This window comes from Neolamprologus brichardi, chromosome 20 (assembly GCF_056152115.1).
Source record: "Neolamprologus brichardi isolate AB-2024 chromosome 20, ASM5615211v1, whole genome shotgun sequence".
Classification (NCBI taxonomy): Eukaryota; Metazoa; Chordata; class Actinopteri; order Cichliformes; family Cichlidae; genus Neolamprologus; species Neolamprologus brichardi.
In genome coordinates this window covers 23652219-23670892 of record NC_142123.1, presented here as the reverse complement: position 1 = coordinate 23670892, position 18674 = coordinate 23652219, and the positions used below count along the sequence as shown (strand labels likewise).

At 40.3% G+C, this 18674-nt stretch overlaps 1 protein-coding gene across 1 annotated transcript in view; it reads left to right on the top strand.

Moving 5' to 3' along the window:
* Positions 1-4642, top strand: part of LOC102786075 (cadherin-4-like) — a 242974-nt gene extending 238332 nt beyond the window's left edge. Inside the window, exon 17 of the mRNA XM_006796486.3 lies at positions 273-4642. Coding sequence (XP_006796549.2) covers positions 273-479 — 207 coding nt within the window. The 3' untranslated portion in view covers positions 480-4642. The remainder of the gene's footprint in view (positions 1-272) is intronic.
* Positions 4643-18674: the final 14032 nt, after the last annotated feature.

The following is an 18674-nucleotide window of genomic DNA, read 5'->3' as shown; positions in this document are numbered from 1 at the left end:
TAAAGATGATTTTCTACAATGTTAAGTATGGGTACATTAAAGATCCCCATGTATACAACAGGTACGATTCACAGCACCTTATTATTATTTTAATTATGCAATGCTACAGTATATACACAAATATGCTATAAATGAGGGCATGATTTACATTAAATGTCAGTTTGATGCAAAGCTGAGTTTAATGGCTTTGAGGAATATTGCTCAACATACAAATCACATAAAGTACTGCAACAGTTTAACAGCTGACTTCTCTGCTTTCCCGTCTTCTTCAGGGACTGAGAGCAGCAGACAACGATCCTACTGCTCCTCCATACGACTCCTTGCTGGTGTTTGACTACGAGGGTAGCGGCTCCACCGCTGGCTCTGTCAGCTCCCTCAACTCCTCCAGCACAGGAGACCAGGACTATGACTACCTCAATGACTGGGGCCCCCGATTTAAGAAGCTGGCTGACATGTACGGAGGAGGGGATGATGATTAAATTTGCCCAGTCGCACGCGTACACACACACACACACACGCAAACACACATCCTTGTCCCGTCAGCTGGCCTGCCATGCTCTGACCCCTAAAACAAGGGGCTATTACATCCTTATTGAACACAAGATAACAAGGACATGTTCACACTGACCAACGGACTGACCAACCAACCAATCAAATTGCCCACCACAGAGGACCAGCGCCATGAGTCAGTTTCGGGTGCTCTTCTCAACCGTCTCCTGCTCTAAGCCTGTCTGTGACTGAAATGGAAGCTCTGATTTTTCAGACTTCTCATTAATTTTCAAAGTGTTGTGCTTTTGTTCCATTTAAATGTTATATGCTAGATTTAGGTTTAAGTTCCTCTTGTCAGATTTTCATTGTTTTTTACCTATGTTTGTGTAGCCTTTTATTTTTATTTATTTTTTTATATCCTCACCCCTCTTCGATTCAAGCTGTTCCCTATTCCCGAGGGTCATCGCTTTTCCCTCGCTGTCAGCCCCCGCCCGACTCTCTGAAGAAGCTTTAGGTTGAGCTGCTTGCTTTGTCTGAGGCAAACAAAGGATAAGAAAAGGAGAACAAGAACATCGATATGAAAGTCCTTCCTGCACGAAGGGCCTCAGTTTATTCTTTCTTGAACTTGAATTACTTAGAACAGAAGCACTGTTGTTTAAAAAAGTGCCTTCAGTGGTGCGTATTTTAGCTGACTCCCGCTAACTCAGGATTGGTTGCCATTCTCTGGACTTACACGCCCCCATATGACCCCCTGACCCTTTAATTCACACCTCCCTTGTCATTTCTCCCGTCGTGCAGGGCTGTGGTAGCTGCGGGAGATCTCAGTACTGGTTTCAGAGGAGTGGTGACTGGCCAACGAGGGCGCTTTATGCTAGACGTACTGTACATAGGCCTACAGTGTGTCTGTAACTTATGGACAAATCATTAACTTTTCAAGTCAGGCATATCTGTGCTCCTAGATCACAGCCAACTTGAATGTGATGAATTAAATCACAAAAATACATAACAGGACTGTCTTAGAGAAGAAATGCATTATGTGTCTTTGTTTATCGTGGCTTCAATAGCAGCTGTGTTTGTTTTGAGCTCCCTGCGTTTGCAGCGAAAACTCAATACGGCTTGTTACTAAATTTGAAGTGTGACAAGTCACACGTGTTACCTCTGTAATGTTTAACTATGTATGTACAGGTGAGGGTTATTTAGGAAAATGAAGGTATTTAACATGATTCTGCCTTTAAGATAACTTAAAGTCTGCGTGTTTATGTGCATCCAAATCCCAAAAGGTTGATCCTTTTCATCTGGACGTAGCGTTTTCAGCGGGAGAAACGTTTCGTCACTTAGATGCAAGATATTTGCGTCTAAAGGTAATAACATGGCACCAGTTATCATGCAGTAAAAGCGCCACAGAAACTATATTAAATGTACATTTATGAAGAAACTACCAGATAACTTTAAATAGCTCTGATAGCATTACTTACAGAACAGTTATCTTGTCCAGGCCCCATTCTGAGTCCCTCTGTCTCCCTTTTTTTCATTATCCGTCTGTTGACTCACTGTTGTTTCTCAACAAACTTTTAATATACAAACTCTGGTGCTGGTCCCTGTCAGAGAAACTGTGGGAATTGAGCCTCAGCCAGGGACTTAGTGCCTTCACAATCTGTCTCTTTTCAGGCAGCGTTTCATTCATCTGAAATTTTCTCCTAAAATTTTTGGCTTTGAGTTCAAGAGGTTTTTAAAAAGAAGTTAGTAGAAGGGAAAGTATAAGAAATTCTGCACTTTATCAAAGCAGAAAAAGCTAAACTAAAGCTTCAGTAATAACGTTTTTCTATGAGACAGACATTTTGAAAGGCAGTTTTTGTTGTGACTTAATGAAAAAGCAGCGCTACCCGTGGGTTTTTGTAATCATATTTCAGGGCAGTGTAAAGAGAACTGGGGGGGGAAAAAGAGCTTTAGTCTCTGTTTTATGTTATTTAAATACCCAAAACATTTCACAGAGGGACCAGACGCTGGCTACAGATAGAAAGGTTTAATCGTTCCTTATCTTCCTAGTGCAAATTAAAACGCTTCTCAGTGGTGGCTCGTTTGAGCTCCATGTGAACTGACCAGATCGTCTATAAATAATGATTATAATGACTGCTTCGTGGAAATATCAGTAGCAGTCACATTCACATGATATGACAAGAAGGATCCGGGACTCTTACTCTTTTTTCCCTCCTTCTTGCTGCTGCTTTTCAGTTGTTCCTCACCTGGTCGGTTTAAACAGATTAAAAATACAGTATAAGTATAAACGTGAAAAGTGATGACATGGAAAAAGTAAGTATGCTCTCAGAGTGGATGTACGGAAGTTGACTTGTGATGAGATAAATGTATTTTTTATGCAAATTGAAGAGAAGTTAAAATGTTCATTTTCAACTATGAACAGGGAAAGCAGCATCTATAAGTGTAATTAATAAGGCGAACAGGGTAACAATCTCTTAAAATTAGGTAGTTGTAGGTCAAACCTTGCATTGTAAAGCCAGAAAGTGGCGATGTTCAGCGCAGCTCTCAGCTCAGACATGAGAAACAGAGTGGTTCCCCCAGCTTACAGCTGGATAAGCTCTTATCTATCCGACTGCTCCTCAGCCTCCAGAATATCTACACAAAATAAACACAGCTGTTACTTTCTGCTATTTGTGATTATTTCTGACATAAGTGTTGTATATACGGAACATTTTTATACATTAGATGACATGATTTACCTGTTTCCGTGCAGTCTTTGCATTTCCTTTCACCGTAGTTTTGTTTAAAACAAATACCTGGCAAATTATATTTCACAAAAAGCCATGTGCATTTAAAAGAATCTGTAGGATTCTGTAAGAGCTTACAGCCATACTCGTGTCGCTGTTCAACTTTTGCTTCATTTTTAGCAAAAAGGCTCCACTTAAAACCAACTTGTACAGTCTATACTAGCACACACTCACTCCTCTAGGCCTTACTGTATATATGTGAGTGTTCTATAATATATGAGCCCGTTCAGCGTTGTTTTAATCCAGCAGTAAAGCTGCGACTTTGCTGATGGCCATCCAGTGTTTGTAGAATAAAGACATGCTTCACAGACTACTCGTACTTTCTTATTGGACATTCAGACCAGATTCAGGGCCAGACGGAACACGAGGCCCCACTTTAGACAACCTAACTGACCTTTAGAACCGCGTTGGTTAGATAACGCAATGACATAACAATACTGAATGTTAATGACTCACAGTTACACAGCAGCAAATATATCAGTGGATTGCATCAGACTTGGCTCCCCATTAAAATGCCGTTTATTTGGGGAAATAACGGGGCTTTGGCCATTAATTGTTACCTGGTCCACTTGTCTTGTCCCTCTATTAAATGGAGAGAAAACGTTAACAAACAAGATTGAAGGAAGAAAGAAGTATTGCACTGCTGTAGTCCGACCCTGATTTCTGTTTTGGTTAAGGGACATTTAATCTCACTCTGGACACTGCCTGACCATGGACACATGTGTGACGGGACGCTCCGACAGAAGCCAAACTATTGTCCTGCAAAGGCTAGAAACACAAAGATGAGCAGTGTTTCATAAGAGTTATCCTAATGCTATTCAAGTCCAAGTGTACATAATGTAGTATTTGCTTGAAGCTAAAGAGACAAAGTTAGCCAAACTGTAACTGTACAATTGGAGCTTTTTGCATGTGTCTTTTTTATAATGGACAGATGAGTTCTATTACAGTAACATACTACATTTCAAAAAGTGTTGCAGCCCGCATGACAGGCGCTGCAGTCCAGAAGGCATTCTGGTGTACCATAGTCACATTGTTTCAAATGGAGGAGATTAAAGAAAAAAACTTTAAAAAAAATTGCACAGTTATTGAGTCAAAAGACTTCTTTTGTAAATTGTCAACAGCACAAATATTTTGTATTGTTGTTTGTACCATTTTGTAAAAAAAAATGAAGAAAAAAAACAACAACCAAAAAAAAAAACCAAAAGGGAACGAGTCTGTTGTTTCAAGCGTGTGTTTATAGTGCCACTGCAATCTTGGTTTCCAAATACCGTACAGTACATGCGCAGCCTTGCAGATCAACCTTGTAATATAGACGCTGAGCTGGAGATTCCCTGTCAGCACCATGTGTTATAAATAAAATTTCCCCTCCTTGTAAGAACACTGCCTCTTGTCTTTTCTTTGTCACCCGCTGATTCCTGCACGCGTCGCCTTTCCTTACACTCATCTTGTTTTTAAAGTGCTAACGTGGTGTGAAAAGTCTTAAATGATACGCTGAAAAGTTTTTCTCTTACGCATTTTTTCCACGACAATAAATTGTCAATCTTGATTGTTTGTGCAGATAAGAAAGCTATATAATTTACACTAAACATTAGGACAGTGATATTCTTTAATGGGCATATTTTCACGTAAATGACATTAAAGTCTTTTTTACAAAGCCTTTAATGTAATTTTGAAAGAAGAAAAAAAAAACTTTGCATGTTATTTGCCTGTAAAACTACTGGAAACAATTCAACAGACTAAGAATTAGAATCAAAGAGAATTAGAAATGATGATGTGCCTCACCTCACATCCCTTTATACGTTGATGATTGAATGTCGTGTTTCAAATTAGGTTTAGTGCCAGCGCTGAAAAAAATGTAAGCTAAAATGATCAACACAACTGAGGCTGTTCATTTGTCAGCTGCGCCTGACAGAGCCATCTTCCAAGGTGAAATAATGAAGTATTTCCAAGCAGAAGGGAGATGAAATGCAGACAGGAAAAACACAAAGACCTTCATTTCATTTCCTTTATTTCTGGCATTGCATATTGAAGTAATTATTAATATTTCCATTGTAAAAAAATTCTGCAATGATGAAGTCTATCAGGCAGATCGGAGGTAACGTAAAAATAGAAATACAAATCGGTTAGCAATCAATCCGAGCAGTCAAAGCAGCATGAGGAACAGGATGAGATGACCCTTACTTGCTCTCCTTTTACCACAGCAGTTCAATGAACCAACAGCAGACTGCATCTCCTCATTGATTGACCTGTCAGAGCACGCCAATGCACACGCAGACAGAATAAACCCCGCTGTTACACACTGCTTACACAACAACGCATGAACACACAAATCTTCTCTGCAAACTACGAGAAAACTGATGGAAAAGCGAAACCCGCTCCTGCTCTCCCACCAGTCAGGCTGCTGGGCTGACAGGTTGACTTATCTGACTTTCTGACAGGTAAGTCAGAATGGATTAATTCAGGCAGGAGTCACAACACTATCAGAAATGCCTCATGCTGAATTTTTACCCCGTTTGGATTTATACATGTGTGTGGTTTACACGTGATATGGATCGGAGCTGCAACTTGCTTTTACATCCTCAGCTATTATTTTTTTCCAGTCAGCACATTCCCTGTGTCTCAAAAGAGATTAAATGTTCATAATGTTACACTTGACCAAAAGAGATCTTATCTCAAATGAGTTCAACATTTCAGGAAATGTCCTTATTTGCTTTATTATCAAGAGTCAGATGAGAAGATTGATCCCAGTCTGATATCTGCTCTTCAGTATGCTGGTGGTTAGATTGGCTTGCCCAAAGACTGCAAGCTCTCCTGGCTGAGATAATAGATTCTGTATATGAATATGTAGCACAAGCAAATAACATGTTCCAATGTCTGTGAAGGTTCTCAGTCATCCAGGTCATCGTAGTCAAAGGAGCTTGCAAAGAAAAGCGTCTGGACTTCTTTAAGTTACTTGAAGACGTTTCACCTCTCATCCGAGAGGCTTCTTCAGTTCTAAGGTCAAATGGTGGAGAGTCCCAGATATAAACCTGGTGGGAGTGTCCCCCCACAGAGGGACAAAAGGACCCCCTGATGATCCTCTAATCGTCTGAGCCAAGGTGTGGAACTGGGTGTGGGTCCCAATCAGCCAGAGTTTCGGGTGAGTTCATTGTGAAACCTGGCCCCACCTTATCATGCGAATTCCTGAGGTCAGATGGCCCAGGATGTGAGTGGGCCTTAAGGCGTCTGGGAAGGGATCTCAAAACTGGATTATAGATGACAGAGAGTTGGTGTCGTAAACCACCGCCTCTGTTCAAAGATGGTCGCTCACAGTGGACATAGATGGCTTCTTTCACTCCTCTTTCAAACCATCTGTCCTCTCTGTCCAAAATGTGAACATTGGCATCCTCAAAAGAATGTCCTTTATCCTTTAGATGCAGATGGACAGCTGAGTCTTGTCCTGTGGAGGTGGCTCTTCTGTGTTGTGCCATGCGCTTGTGAAGTGGCTGTTTGGTCTCTCCAATGTAGAGGTCTGGGCATTCCTCGCTGCACTGTACAGCATACACCACATTGTTAAGTCTGTGTTTTGGCGTTTTGTCTTTCGGGTGAACCAGTTTTTGTCTGAGCGTGTTGCTGGGTCTGAAGTACACCGGGATGTCATGCTTGGAGAAAACCCTCCTGAGTTTCTCTGATACACCGGCTACATAGGGGATGACCGGTGCCGGTGCCGGACAGTTTTGAGATCCCTTCCCAGACGCCTTAAGGCCCACTCACACCCTGGGCCATCTGACCTCAGGAATTCGCATGATAAGGTGGGGCCAGGTTTCACAATGAACTCACCCGAAACTCTGGCTGATTGGGACCCACACCCAGTTCCACACCTTGGCTCAGGCGATTAGAGGATCATCAGGGGGTCCTTTTGTCCCTCTGTGGGGGGACACTCCCACCAGGTTTATATCTGGGACTCTCCACCATTTGACCTTAGAACTGAAGAAGCCTCTCGGATGAGAGGTGAAACGTCTTCAAGTAACTTAAAGAAGTCCAGACGCTTTTCTTTGCAAGCTCCTTTGACAACATGTTCCAATACATTTTAAAGAAATTCTCTACTAACACATTAATAAGTAAAAATATAAAACTCCCTGTTAGTGGCAGAGAGAAAATTTGTATGGTGAGCATCATCACCTCCAAGCAACAGGTTTCTGTGTTCAACTTGCTGCTGGAGCTTGCATTGGATTTTCTCTGGGTACCTGAACAGGCGTGTTAGGTTTGAATGCTTGTCTGTCTTGTAAAATCAGAATATTGCTTAAATTATCAGTCACAACTTTTGGAATTTAAAGTGCTATTTAGCGTGATCAAAATATGTGGACGGTATAGATAAACTGTCAGGTCCTCAATATATCTGTAATTTTATCATACAGTAAATAGCTGTGCAACACATTGAGGAGAACTTTGTGGGCAAATAATGGCGCCTTATTAAAATATTGTAGTTAATTACATACAAAAAATGTGTTATCCTACACTCAATATTCAGCCAGGGGATCTATTTTAAGTCTTAACTCGTGTGTGAGAATATATGTATGCTTAGGTATGCAAGATAAAGTAACAAAAAAAGCAACAGGCGCAAGGCTCAAAGAGATGGAAATAAAATCAAGTGTGAAACTAAGGAGACAAAGAAATGTAGAGCTAGGCGGAAAACTTTGGTTCCCTGAGTCTCTAAAATGAACCTTTTGTATAAACTTTCTTCTGAGGCCAAGATCAAAGCGAGGCATGCAAAGTCAGATGTGAAACCTTTTCACACAGCATGGAAAACTCACTTGTTGACGTTCAACTGAAACACAAGTGGGTCCGCAGTGAAAATGCTTCGAAGCATACAGTACTGAAATAGCCACTTAGCCTCTTAATTGCACAGGGTTCTTTTGTGCCCATAGCTTGTGGGTTAAACTGATTTGTTTCCTATCAGATGGCCTTATTGTTTAGAAAAATGCAGATAGCAGTTTACACCACCCAGCGAATTATTCAGCCATTCATTTTCCTCCCACTTGTCAAATCCAGGCTAACCAAGAAGTTGGGCATACCCTGGACAGGTTGCCAGTGTGTTAGAGGCCTTAATCAGAGAAAGGCAGGCAACTATTCACATCTATTAGTTAAGAGTCACCAATTAAACTAACATGCATGTTTTTAGTCTGTAGGAGGAAGCCATAGCAGGCACAGGCAGCCAATGGATTTACAATCAGGACTCTTTTGCTAGGAGGCTAACCACAGCAGTGCTAACCACTAAACAACACAAATATTAAATTATGATTTTGAAAAAAGTCAACTAAGTATATCAGGATGTAATGTAATCTATACTTAGGAAAAGGTAAAATATAGAATGAACAAGATGAATTATCTGGTCCAGTTTTATTCATTTAGGTAGATTTCTGTTAACTTTAGCGCAAGCTAGGCTAGGCTCTTTCTTCCCATTCCCATTTCTGCCTTCATATTTTATAGAGAAACACTAGATGCATGTTTTACCATATCTTTTATTAAAAATACCGTAAATGAACAGCAGATTCTCTCTCTCTTGATACCACCGTACCAGAAGCTTGATTTCATTCATTAACAACATACATGTACATATAAGTCCCTGTCTGGTTGGATTTCCTTTTTTGGCTTCCGTCCTCCAGCTCATTTGAAGGAGACACACACATAGACACACAACTGCTAATGGAACTGTTGCCATGAGGAAACATGTCGTCATAAAAAAATGTGGATGAGATTAAGCACTGTATGTTCCACCACTGATCAAAGCATCTCATGACGTTAATGCAACTGACATCAACAGTAAATGCAACCTTTTAAAAACAGAGTACTTGTATGCTGGACTTAGAGGTCGCAATGAGCGAATCTTAACACTCCATAAAAGCACGAATGAATCATCTCAGGTGCTTGTTCAGGAAATAGGCATAAAAACACTGGAAAAGCAATTTATTGCTAAAAAAACAAAAAAAATTGCTTTGAAACACTTTTGTTTTTATGAAAGCAACAAATATACAAAGAATCCAAAGCAGTGTTTGGTGATGAGTCTGAGAAACCATGCAGTCTGTAAAAGTATCAAATAAATTGCCTCAAATTGGTATATGACTCATCTATTTTTTAACCTTCTCTCATCCCTGTGTGTAAAATGTTTTGGTGTGTTGATGACCATTATAAATGTCATCTGCAATTATTCTTCAGAGATTTGTCAGAAACCATGAATGCTTTGATTAAAAAACCCTGTTACCATGAATCAAAATGAAAATTCAAAGCAAAACAACGTTGAATTTGAGATATTTGATGTCCTACCATAATCCCAGTGATAGGCCAATTAGACATAATTTATACTAGCATTATAGTTATACTAATGGCATCATAAATTAAGGTAATTAATGCCCTAGCATTCCTGCCAAAATACTTATCTTCATAAAACACTTGGATGGCTCTTTTTAAACTTCATATTTAAAAGTTGTGACACTAAACTTTGTTGACTCACACTTTGTTGACTTATTAATTTAAGGTTTTATGTGTCAGGACAGTAAAAATCATCTGGTTCTTAGCAGGTCTTAAAATTATTCAAATACAACCTCAGATGAACAACAACGCATGATATATTACTTTGTGTCATTGTTTATTTATTGTTTATTTATCAAAAATGAAGCCAAAATATAGAAGGTGTGTGAAATAGAAATTAAGTGGGTAAGTAGCAGCCAAGCACTGCGAATCACAAGCACTTGATTAAACAATCATCAGCAACAGTGAGCACATTTATAAAAGTGAAGGGTTATAGGATGGTTTCCAGACAAGCTGAAGTCCATCATTCTGCAGTGAGAAACATTATTCACAAGTGGGAAACGTTTAAGACAGTTGCCAATCTTCCTAGGAATGAATATTGTCAAGGTGTTTATAAAGTTGAATATGAAATTACCACGTAAAACAGGTTATTCTGTTTATTCCCTTTACTAGCTAGTTAGATGCTGAAGCACCACCCAGAGAAACTTTATTTACATCTGCACCGTAAATGCATCACAGGGTTCAGAAGGAAAAGTGTTGGAGATGTAAGCTGGAATGTAATCATTTTTATTTTTACTGAGCAAGTATCTACATCCTGTCACTGGAAGCAACACCAGGCTGCAGCACAAGAAAAATCAACTCATTCAATAGTAATATGCATTAACCTGTCTATCCGATTTAATTACTCATTAACTGAAGGCGTGCCAAAAAGTAACTGCCAGTATTTGCCAAAAAGTGATTGCTGGGTTTTAAACTGCTGTAAATGTCTTGTTGGCGGCCTATAATCAGTCAAACCTATCTCTTATGAATGATATCAAGTCATTTTTAGCTAGAAAGAATATTGCTGTCACAAGGTAGAAGCTGCAATCAGTTTTTGGCAAAGTGACTTTTATATATCCTTCATTTAACCAGGTTAAAAGGGTCACCGAGATTAAAAAATATAATCTTCAAGAGAGGCCAAGAACCCAGCAAAAAACGTAAATGATGTGACATAAGCCAGAAAAGGACTGGAACACAGAAATACTGCAAAGTCATACAGATACTTGCAAAACAGATCATTTCTTTATTTCATTTTGATCAAAGTTTATCGTATAAAAATAACCAGAAAGAAACATCAGCAGTCAAGTTTTGTCACGTCACGTAGGTGAATTTAATTTTTCATACGCTATCTTGTGATAATGAATTTATATGGTGCCCTAACCAAGATGGCTGATAACCCACTAAGCTACGGAAATAATGGACTCACTAAAGGTTTTGGTGAACTAACAAATCCTAAATGGCTGAACAACAACAGTTATGATTGAAATATTAATTTCCAGCAGCACCGCAGGCGATTTTCCATTAGAAATTAGATTAGAAAGCACATTTCTGCGACATTTCAGATTGTTCATAAAATCTACTTTAAAAAAAAAATCTTCTTTAGATCTCAATAAACCATCAAGCGCCCAAGAGCATCACAGGTGTGCACAAAGTGTCAAGTTTTTTGATCTAACGTTCAAAGAAGCTGCCGTTTGCCTTGATGATACCACTGGAAATATCTTACTGAGCTGCTGTTTGTCACTTGGAATGGTTTTTCACTGATGCCGCTTTCTCACAGACCTTATTATGGTCACAGTTGATCATGATTTAAAAGTAATAACCCATGAAACAGCATTACCAACGTGGCGTCATGAAGACAAAGAGCCCGTTGATCAATCAAAAATAAATCTGTTGCCAGTAATTGCATGAAATTTGTCCTTTGTGAAATTAAAGAAACATCCTGTATCATCACAGACCCTAGCGTTCATGCCTGTGGCTTCGGTTCATCTTGGATTTCCACTACTCAGCTCACACTGGAGGCAAAAGGGGAGGAGAGACGAGGTCCCTCAGGACCGAGAATCAACCGTTGCCTATATTCTCTGCGCATAATTGAACAAATTAGCAATGAACAGCTGTTACCTGTTAAAATGACCCGCTTTCATTTTATCACCATGGACAAGAGGTCTGATAGCATCTGCATGCTGCAGCTGTCAGCCATTCTGATTAGGTTGCCAATTCCAGCTTTCAATATATCATGACAAACATAATTACCTCAACATCTCTTTTTATGGATTCTACAAATCGCCTGGCGCACAGAGCATGCCAAGTGACCATCAATTACAGCCACGGTCTGCTGGTAGCACGTCCACTTGGCTGCTTCGACTTTGTCAACCTCTTTCCTTTTGGAGAAAAGATGGTCTTTAATGTTACTGTAGCTGAAAGCCTATTTCACGTTTTTAAATTAAGATAATAGCGGGTGCACGAACTTAATAGTCTGACCTCAAAGGCTCCCTGCTATGGACTTACCAGTGGTACCACCTCTTGCAACCCCATGAAGTAGAAAGAAACTACTTGCTGTGACGTCATCCTTTTGCTATTCAGGGAGTTCAAGATAGAAGACCTGAGCAATAATAGCCATTTATAAAGTTTTGGCATTTATACTGTTGCAGTTAAGTGGCTGTATAAGAGTAGTTAGAATCAAAAGAGTACAGGTTAATTGCCTTAAAGTGAATGAAAAAACTGACCCCATGCTGATGGATTTTAAATGAGGGTGGAAATTTCTGTTGATTGTACGAAAAGAAAGAGCAAAGTGAAGTAAAAAACAAAGAAAGTTATCGTCATGATTAGATTCAAGTTCTGAAGACACAAAAAGGTAATCCTCTTAAATATTATACTGCGAGAAAAGACAAAGGCGTTAATTTCATTCATTATAAAATGAAGAAAAGATTGTGGAGGCTGATGTTAAAGGAGTCACTTGGTCACATGGGTATTATCAACGCAAACTCCCCCTCTGTCTGTTACAGTATTTACTCTATGTTAGCTTTAGGTCTTTTTAGCTTGTCAGGAGTTGATAGAGAATCAGCCCTTTTATACACGAGTATCAATATGAAGTAGTTGATGCTGATTCAGTTCAGAAAATGGAGTAACACATTATTTTCCACACTGGCATCATTTTAACCCTTGGATGCACAACCTACCAATACCTACAGTGGGGCAAAAAAGTATTTAGTCAGCCACCGATTGTGCAAGTTCCCCCACTTAAAATGATGACAGAGGTCAGTAATTTGCACCAGAGGTACACTTCAACTGTGAGAGACAGAATGTGAAAAAAAAAATCCATGAATTCACATGGTAGGATTTGTAAAGAATTTATTCGTAAATCAGGGTGGAAAATAAGTATTTGGTCAATAACAAAAATACAACTCAATACTTTGTAACATAACCTTTGTTGGCAATAACAGAGGTCAAACGTTTACTATAGGTCTTCACCAGGTTTGCACACACAGTAGCTGGTATTTTGGCCCATTCCTCCATGCAGATCTTCTCAAGAGCAGTGATGTTTTGGGGCTGTCGCCGAGCAACACGGACTTTCAACTCCCGCCACAGATTTTCTATGGGGTTGAGGTCTGGAGACTGGCTAGGCCACTCCAGGACTTTGAAATGCTTCTTACAGAGCCACTCCTTTGTTGCCCGGGCGGTGTGTTTTGGATCATTGTCATGTTGGAAGACCCAGCCTCGTTTCATCTTCAAAGTTCTCACTGATGGAAGGAGGTTTTGGCTCAAAATCTCACGATACTTGGCCCCATTCATTCTGTCCTTAACACGGATCAGTCGTCCTGTCCCCTTGGCAGAAAAACAGCCCCATAGCATGATGTTTCCACCCCCATGCTTCACAGTAGGTATGGTGTTCTTGGGATGCAACTCAGTATTCTTCTTCCTCCAAACACGACGAGTTGAGTTTATACCAAAAAGTTCTACTTTGGTTTCATCTGACCACATGACATTCTCCCAATCCTCTGCTGTATCATCCATGTGCTCTCTGGCAAACTTCAGACGGGCCTGGACATGCACTGGCTTCAGCAGCGGAACACGTCTGGCACTGCGGGATTTGATTCCCTGCCGTTGTAGTGTGTTACTGATGGTGACCTTTGTTACTTTGGTCCCAGCTCTCTGCAGGTCATTCACCAGGTCCCCCCGTGTGGTTCTGGGATCTTTGCTCACCGTTCTCATGATCATTTTGACCCCATGGGATGAGATCTTGCGTGGAGCCCCAGATCGAGGGAGATTATCAGTGGTCTTGTATGTCTTCCATTTTCTGATGATTGCTCCCACAGTTGATTTTTTCACACCAAGCTGCTTGCCTATTGTAGATTCACTCTTCCCAGTCTGGTGCAGGTCTACAATTCTTTTCCTAGTGTCCTTCGAAAGCTCTTTGGTCTTGGCCATGGCGGAGTTTGGAGTCTGACTGGTTGAGGCTGTGGACAGGTGTCTTTTATACAGATGATGAGGTCAAACAGGTGCCATTCATACAAGTAACGAGTGGGGGACAGAAAAGCTTCTTACAGAAGACGTTACAGGTCTGTGAGAGCCAGGGATTTTCCTTGTTTGAGGTGACCAAATACTTATTTTCCACCCTGATTTACGAATAAATTCTTTACAAATCCTACCATGTGAATTCATGGATTTTTTTTTCACATTCTGTCTCTCACAGTTGAAGTGTACCTCTGGTGCAAATTACTGACCTCTGTCATCATTTTAAGTGGGGGAACTTGCACAATCGGTGGCTGACTAAATACTTTTTTGCCCCACTGTACATTCTTCCACGAGTGGGGTCAAAAATGACCCCAAATAAAATCAATGCATTTTGCTATAAACTCGGTTGTTATTTTTCAAAATCTTTAAAACAAAGAGTTTTAATATTTTCATATTTGAGGTATTCCTCATAAAACATGTTTGTGCCATGAGGCCCTTTGCAGTTTTATTTATTTTTTTCATTAATTTTAAGAAATTGCAGTTTTTGTATCACTTGTATCACTTTTGTATGCTTGCTTGGCATATACTGCAGAAGCTGGGTCTTCCCTCTGAAAGGCACAAGTTGTTCATCCACTGTAACACAATCACTGAGGATGAATTTCTGCCTGCAGTTGACCAGGAAAGGGCCCCATATGTAGCTGAAAGCTGCCATGTGGTTTGTTTTCAGTTGGTAGGCTCTGGTCCTCTTGTCATCAAAGTGCAAGAAACGGCGAATATCTTCAAATCTTTGAATTGACATAGTGGCCTTGTACAATGGGTTATGCAGAGGACTCCCAAAAAGCACACCTACTGGTACATCCCAGTTCTTCTCACTTCCTGCAAGAGTGGTCAATCAAATGAAGGCCAGGAGCTTAAGTTTGATTACATTTTTCCACTCTTTTCCCCCGTCTGTGGCTACTCTTCGTGCCTCCATGTTTGTGCATGTCAGCACCTCTTCCATTATATTATCAGACATGAACATCTTCCATGCATTTACTGGGGAGAAAGTACTAAACCCAGGTGCAAGCCCTAGCTGACTAATTGAGAATATTGTGGCTAGAGCAGTAAGGGGGGCTCATTGTGTTAGACTCAATATCCATTTTCTCATCAGAGGACTCCTCTGTGTCTGGGATCGGGGGGGGGGGGCAATAGTCTGGGTCCTGTACATCTTAGATATCAGATTCTGAGTCTGAGTCAATGCCTCCGATGGGCTCTTCATCCCATCCATCCTGGATCATTTGTAGGGCAAGGTCCACAGGGATCATAGCTGGCCTCATAGCAGCCATGTTACTTTAGATATTAAAAAAAAAACATCAGAAAGGACAATGTTTGAAATGCACCGAAAACTATAAACAGGGCTGCACATAAGTGGTCCACAGGTGTGCAATCGCTGTCAAAATAAAAGACGCGCACCAGATAAGAAGTTGGAACGCGCGTTTGCGTACATTAAATGTTCTGGAGGAGGACAGACATTTCTTCAGAACTCTTAAAGATGCCGAAGAACCAAGCTCCGTAAGCAATTACTTTGGTGTTCCTCCACGGCAAAAGAAGCACATATTCTCAGAATTTCTGGGAATACTTTTATTTTGACAGCAAATGCGCACCTGCGGACCACTTATGTGCAGCCCTGACTATAAATCATGTTACTGTGTAAAAATTAATTCCTGATCCATCAGAAGTGTAAGTGGGACAGTCAGGGTTGCTAAGAATGAAAGTTTCACAGAAGATTCCATAGGAACTGCTTGAGGTCATTTCTGACCCCACTTGTGGAAGACTGGGGTAGAGATACAAAAACTGCATTTTTTTAAAATTAACGAAAACATAAATAAAAATGCAAATGGCCTCATGTTACAAACTCATTTTATGAGGAATACCTGGAATATGAATATATTACAACTTTTCATTTTAAAGATTTTGAAGAAAAACAACCCCACGGGTGCATCTAAGGGTTAAAAAAGCTCTTTGGGACACATTCAGTGATGGAAATATAAAGAACACTTGTCTTTGTTTTAACTCTGCATTTCCTGTGAATTCAGATTAAATGTCGAACACCTGCCTGTTCAGCATTATTACTGCAATTTGTAGTTTACAATTAGCTCGACAAAAGCTTTAGACAAATTCCCACAAACCTCAGCGGGTGTTATTTTGTGGGTACAAAGACATCGAAATGTGACATTTCTAATTACTTTCTGTATGAATATATTTTAAGTAACACCTTCATCGTTAGCTTTCCTTGACGACAGCGCAAGAAACATCCTATGAAGGAAAAAAAACATGCACTGCAGTCAGCTTCAACCTTTGAAATACTGGACATTATTCCACGAGCCAAACAATGTATCATCTAAGAGGCATCTTAAATCCTCCTCCTCCTCGATTATGTGGTCACACAGTACACCAATCAACAGCTGACCTTTTACTGTAGGAACAGTCATAAACACAGCAGGAGGAATGTGGGTGTGATCTGTAGGCTAAGCAGTCAGGGAGAAATGATGAAGTAGAGAGGATTGGTTATCTACAGATTGTCTCATTTGTGCAGAATAGTGATTTGGAATAGATCTCTTTTGGATCACAAGTCTTTACTTGGAAACTTCCAGCTCTGGACGGCAGCGATTACACAAAGCATCAAGAAATTTAGTTAGAAGAGCTAAGTGGTAACATAAAACAAGCCAAAGGAAGATAGAGACTCAATTAGCTAAGTCCCCAATAAGGTACACTGTAAACTCTTGAGACCCTATTTTTGCGGAAATGAAGAAAATAGAAGATTTTCAACCGAGCAAGCGAGCGCTAAGGGGATTTAAATGTAAGGCATTTCACACCCACCAAAACCATACAAACACTTTTTCTATCGAGGGTTTTCTCAGACAGCCTAGTGTAGCTACTTCCCCAATTCCCAGTGCAGCATCTTCAGATTAATACTTCATATTTTAGTTATGAAAGCAATGTGTTTATTGTTTCATAAAAAAAATAAAGAAATTGCCTGAACATGGATTTTTTTTTTTATGTTATTGTGCAGCTATACAAAAGGATTTCATCTGAAGATTTTATCATAGGATGCACAAATAACTGCTGTCCATGGATATTAAAATATTTGGGTTTGTGTGTATGTGTTGTGAATGCAATTTCAAACAAAGCATGAAAATATACCACAGCAGTAGTTAATACAGCAGCTCCATCCAGGGCCATATCTTGAACCTGAGTGTAGGTAAGTGCTGACAGGCGGTCAGATTGTGTTGACAGTGTGTGTATGTGAGTGATAGATAGCTACTCAGTGAGTAGCTGTGGAGCATAATATGATTTAAATGTAAGAATGGAATCTAAATCTGATTTCAGATAGTACTATGGGCCCATAGCTTCTCTCCTTTACCCCCGTCCCTCGCCAGCCATAATGCGGTCAGCTGCAGCTGTTCTCTCCGAGGTGTGGTCTCACAGGAGGACAGATTATCAGTTTCAATCTCAGCCTTTAGATGCCTCTTTGAAATGAATCAAAACACTCCACCTGCCAATGGTGTGTGATCTCGGGTTCTTAGAAAGCGTGAAGCGACTACATTCTGTCGATGCGGTGACTTGTGGAAAGGAGTGGAAACTTTCGTGATTGTTTCCCCTGCGTGGTTTGACTGTTTGAACCCGCTCTCATTTCTCTGGAGATCCCACTCCGCCCCTATGGTGCATTCATTCTCTGAAAGGATTAGATGAGGAGTTCACTTCAGGGGCATCAGGCAATCTGCATACAATAAGTCCACCACAACTGTGAATAAATCAACATTGATGTAAGACAATAAAGTCAATGCGGTGTGGCTATTTGTTTATTCTTATTACACTATTACACAGAGCTATGCACTTTGGATCATTCGGAGTAAATGCATTACTTAAAGAGGATTCAGAACACAGACTGCCTATGCCATCTCTATTTCACTCAATGCGTGCTCCATCTGTGTCCCCAGAGGTGGTCCGGCAGTCCACTAAAGCAGCCATTAGACGGATATCCAATCAGACTTGGGCCATTCGCTTCTTCCAGCATCTTCTTCTGTCTGCCACATCCTCGGGCTATCATAGAGGAAATGAAAGTCACTGATGGAGAATCTGAGGTAATGGTATGGATAGATAGATGACTGGTCTGAGTGTGTTTTCAAAGCTCTCTTGGTGTATATATATATAAACACTGACATGACTGAAAAACCACAGGATAATCACGCCTGCTTTGCGAGGAGTAATGTCATCGAGTGTATAGGAAAATTGCATCGCGGGAGGATGGTTATCAGTCAGGGTTGTAATGTTATTGTTAGCGATGAGAGCTTGTCTAGGTCTGGATTGATTTAATGCCGGAAAGTTTCCCAGCACCTGACCTTTCAGGGGAAAAATTAGATTTTAGAACTTGCCTCCCATGTAGCTGCCAAGTCACTGAGGTACTGTTAGTCCAGACCCACAAAACCACTCCAACCAGTCAGTCATGAGGGGAAACAGCCAATTCAATGCTAATAGGTTCAACGCTAATGCTAAATTCTATTTTTGTCAGAAAAATCATAACAGAAGCCATAACAGTTTTCTTGTCTTCAGCTAGCACTTTGATATGTGCAGTGAAAACTG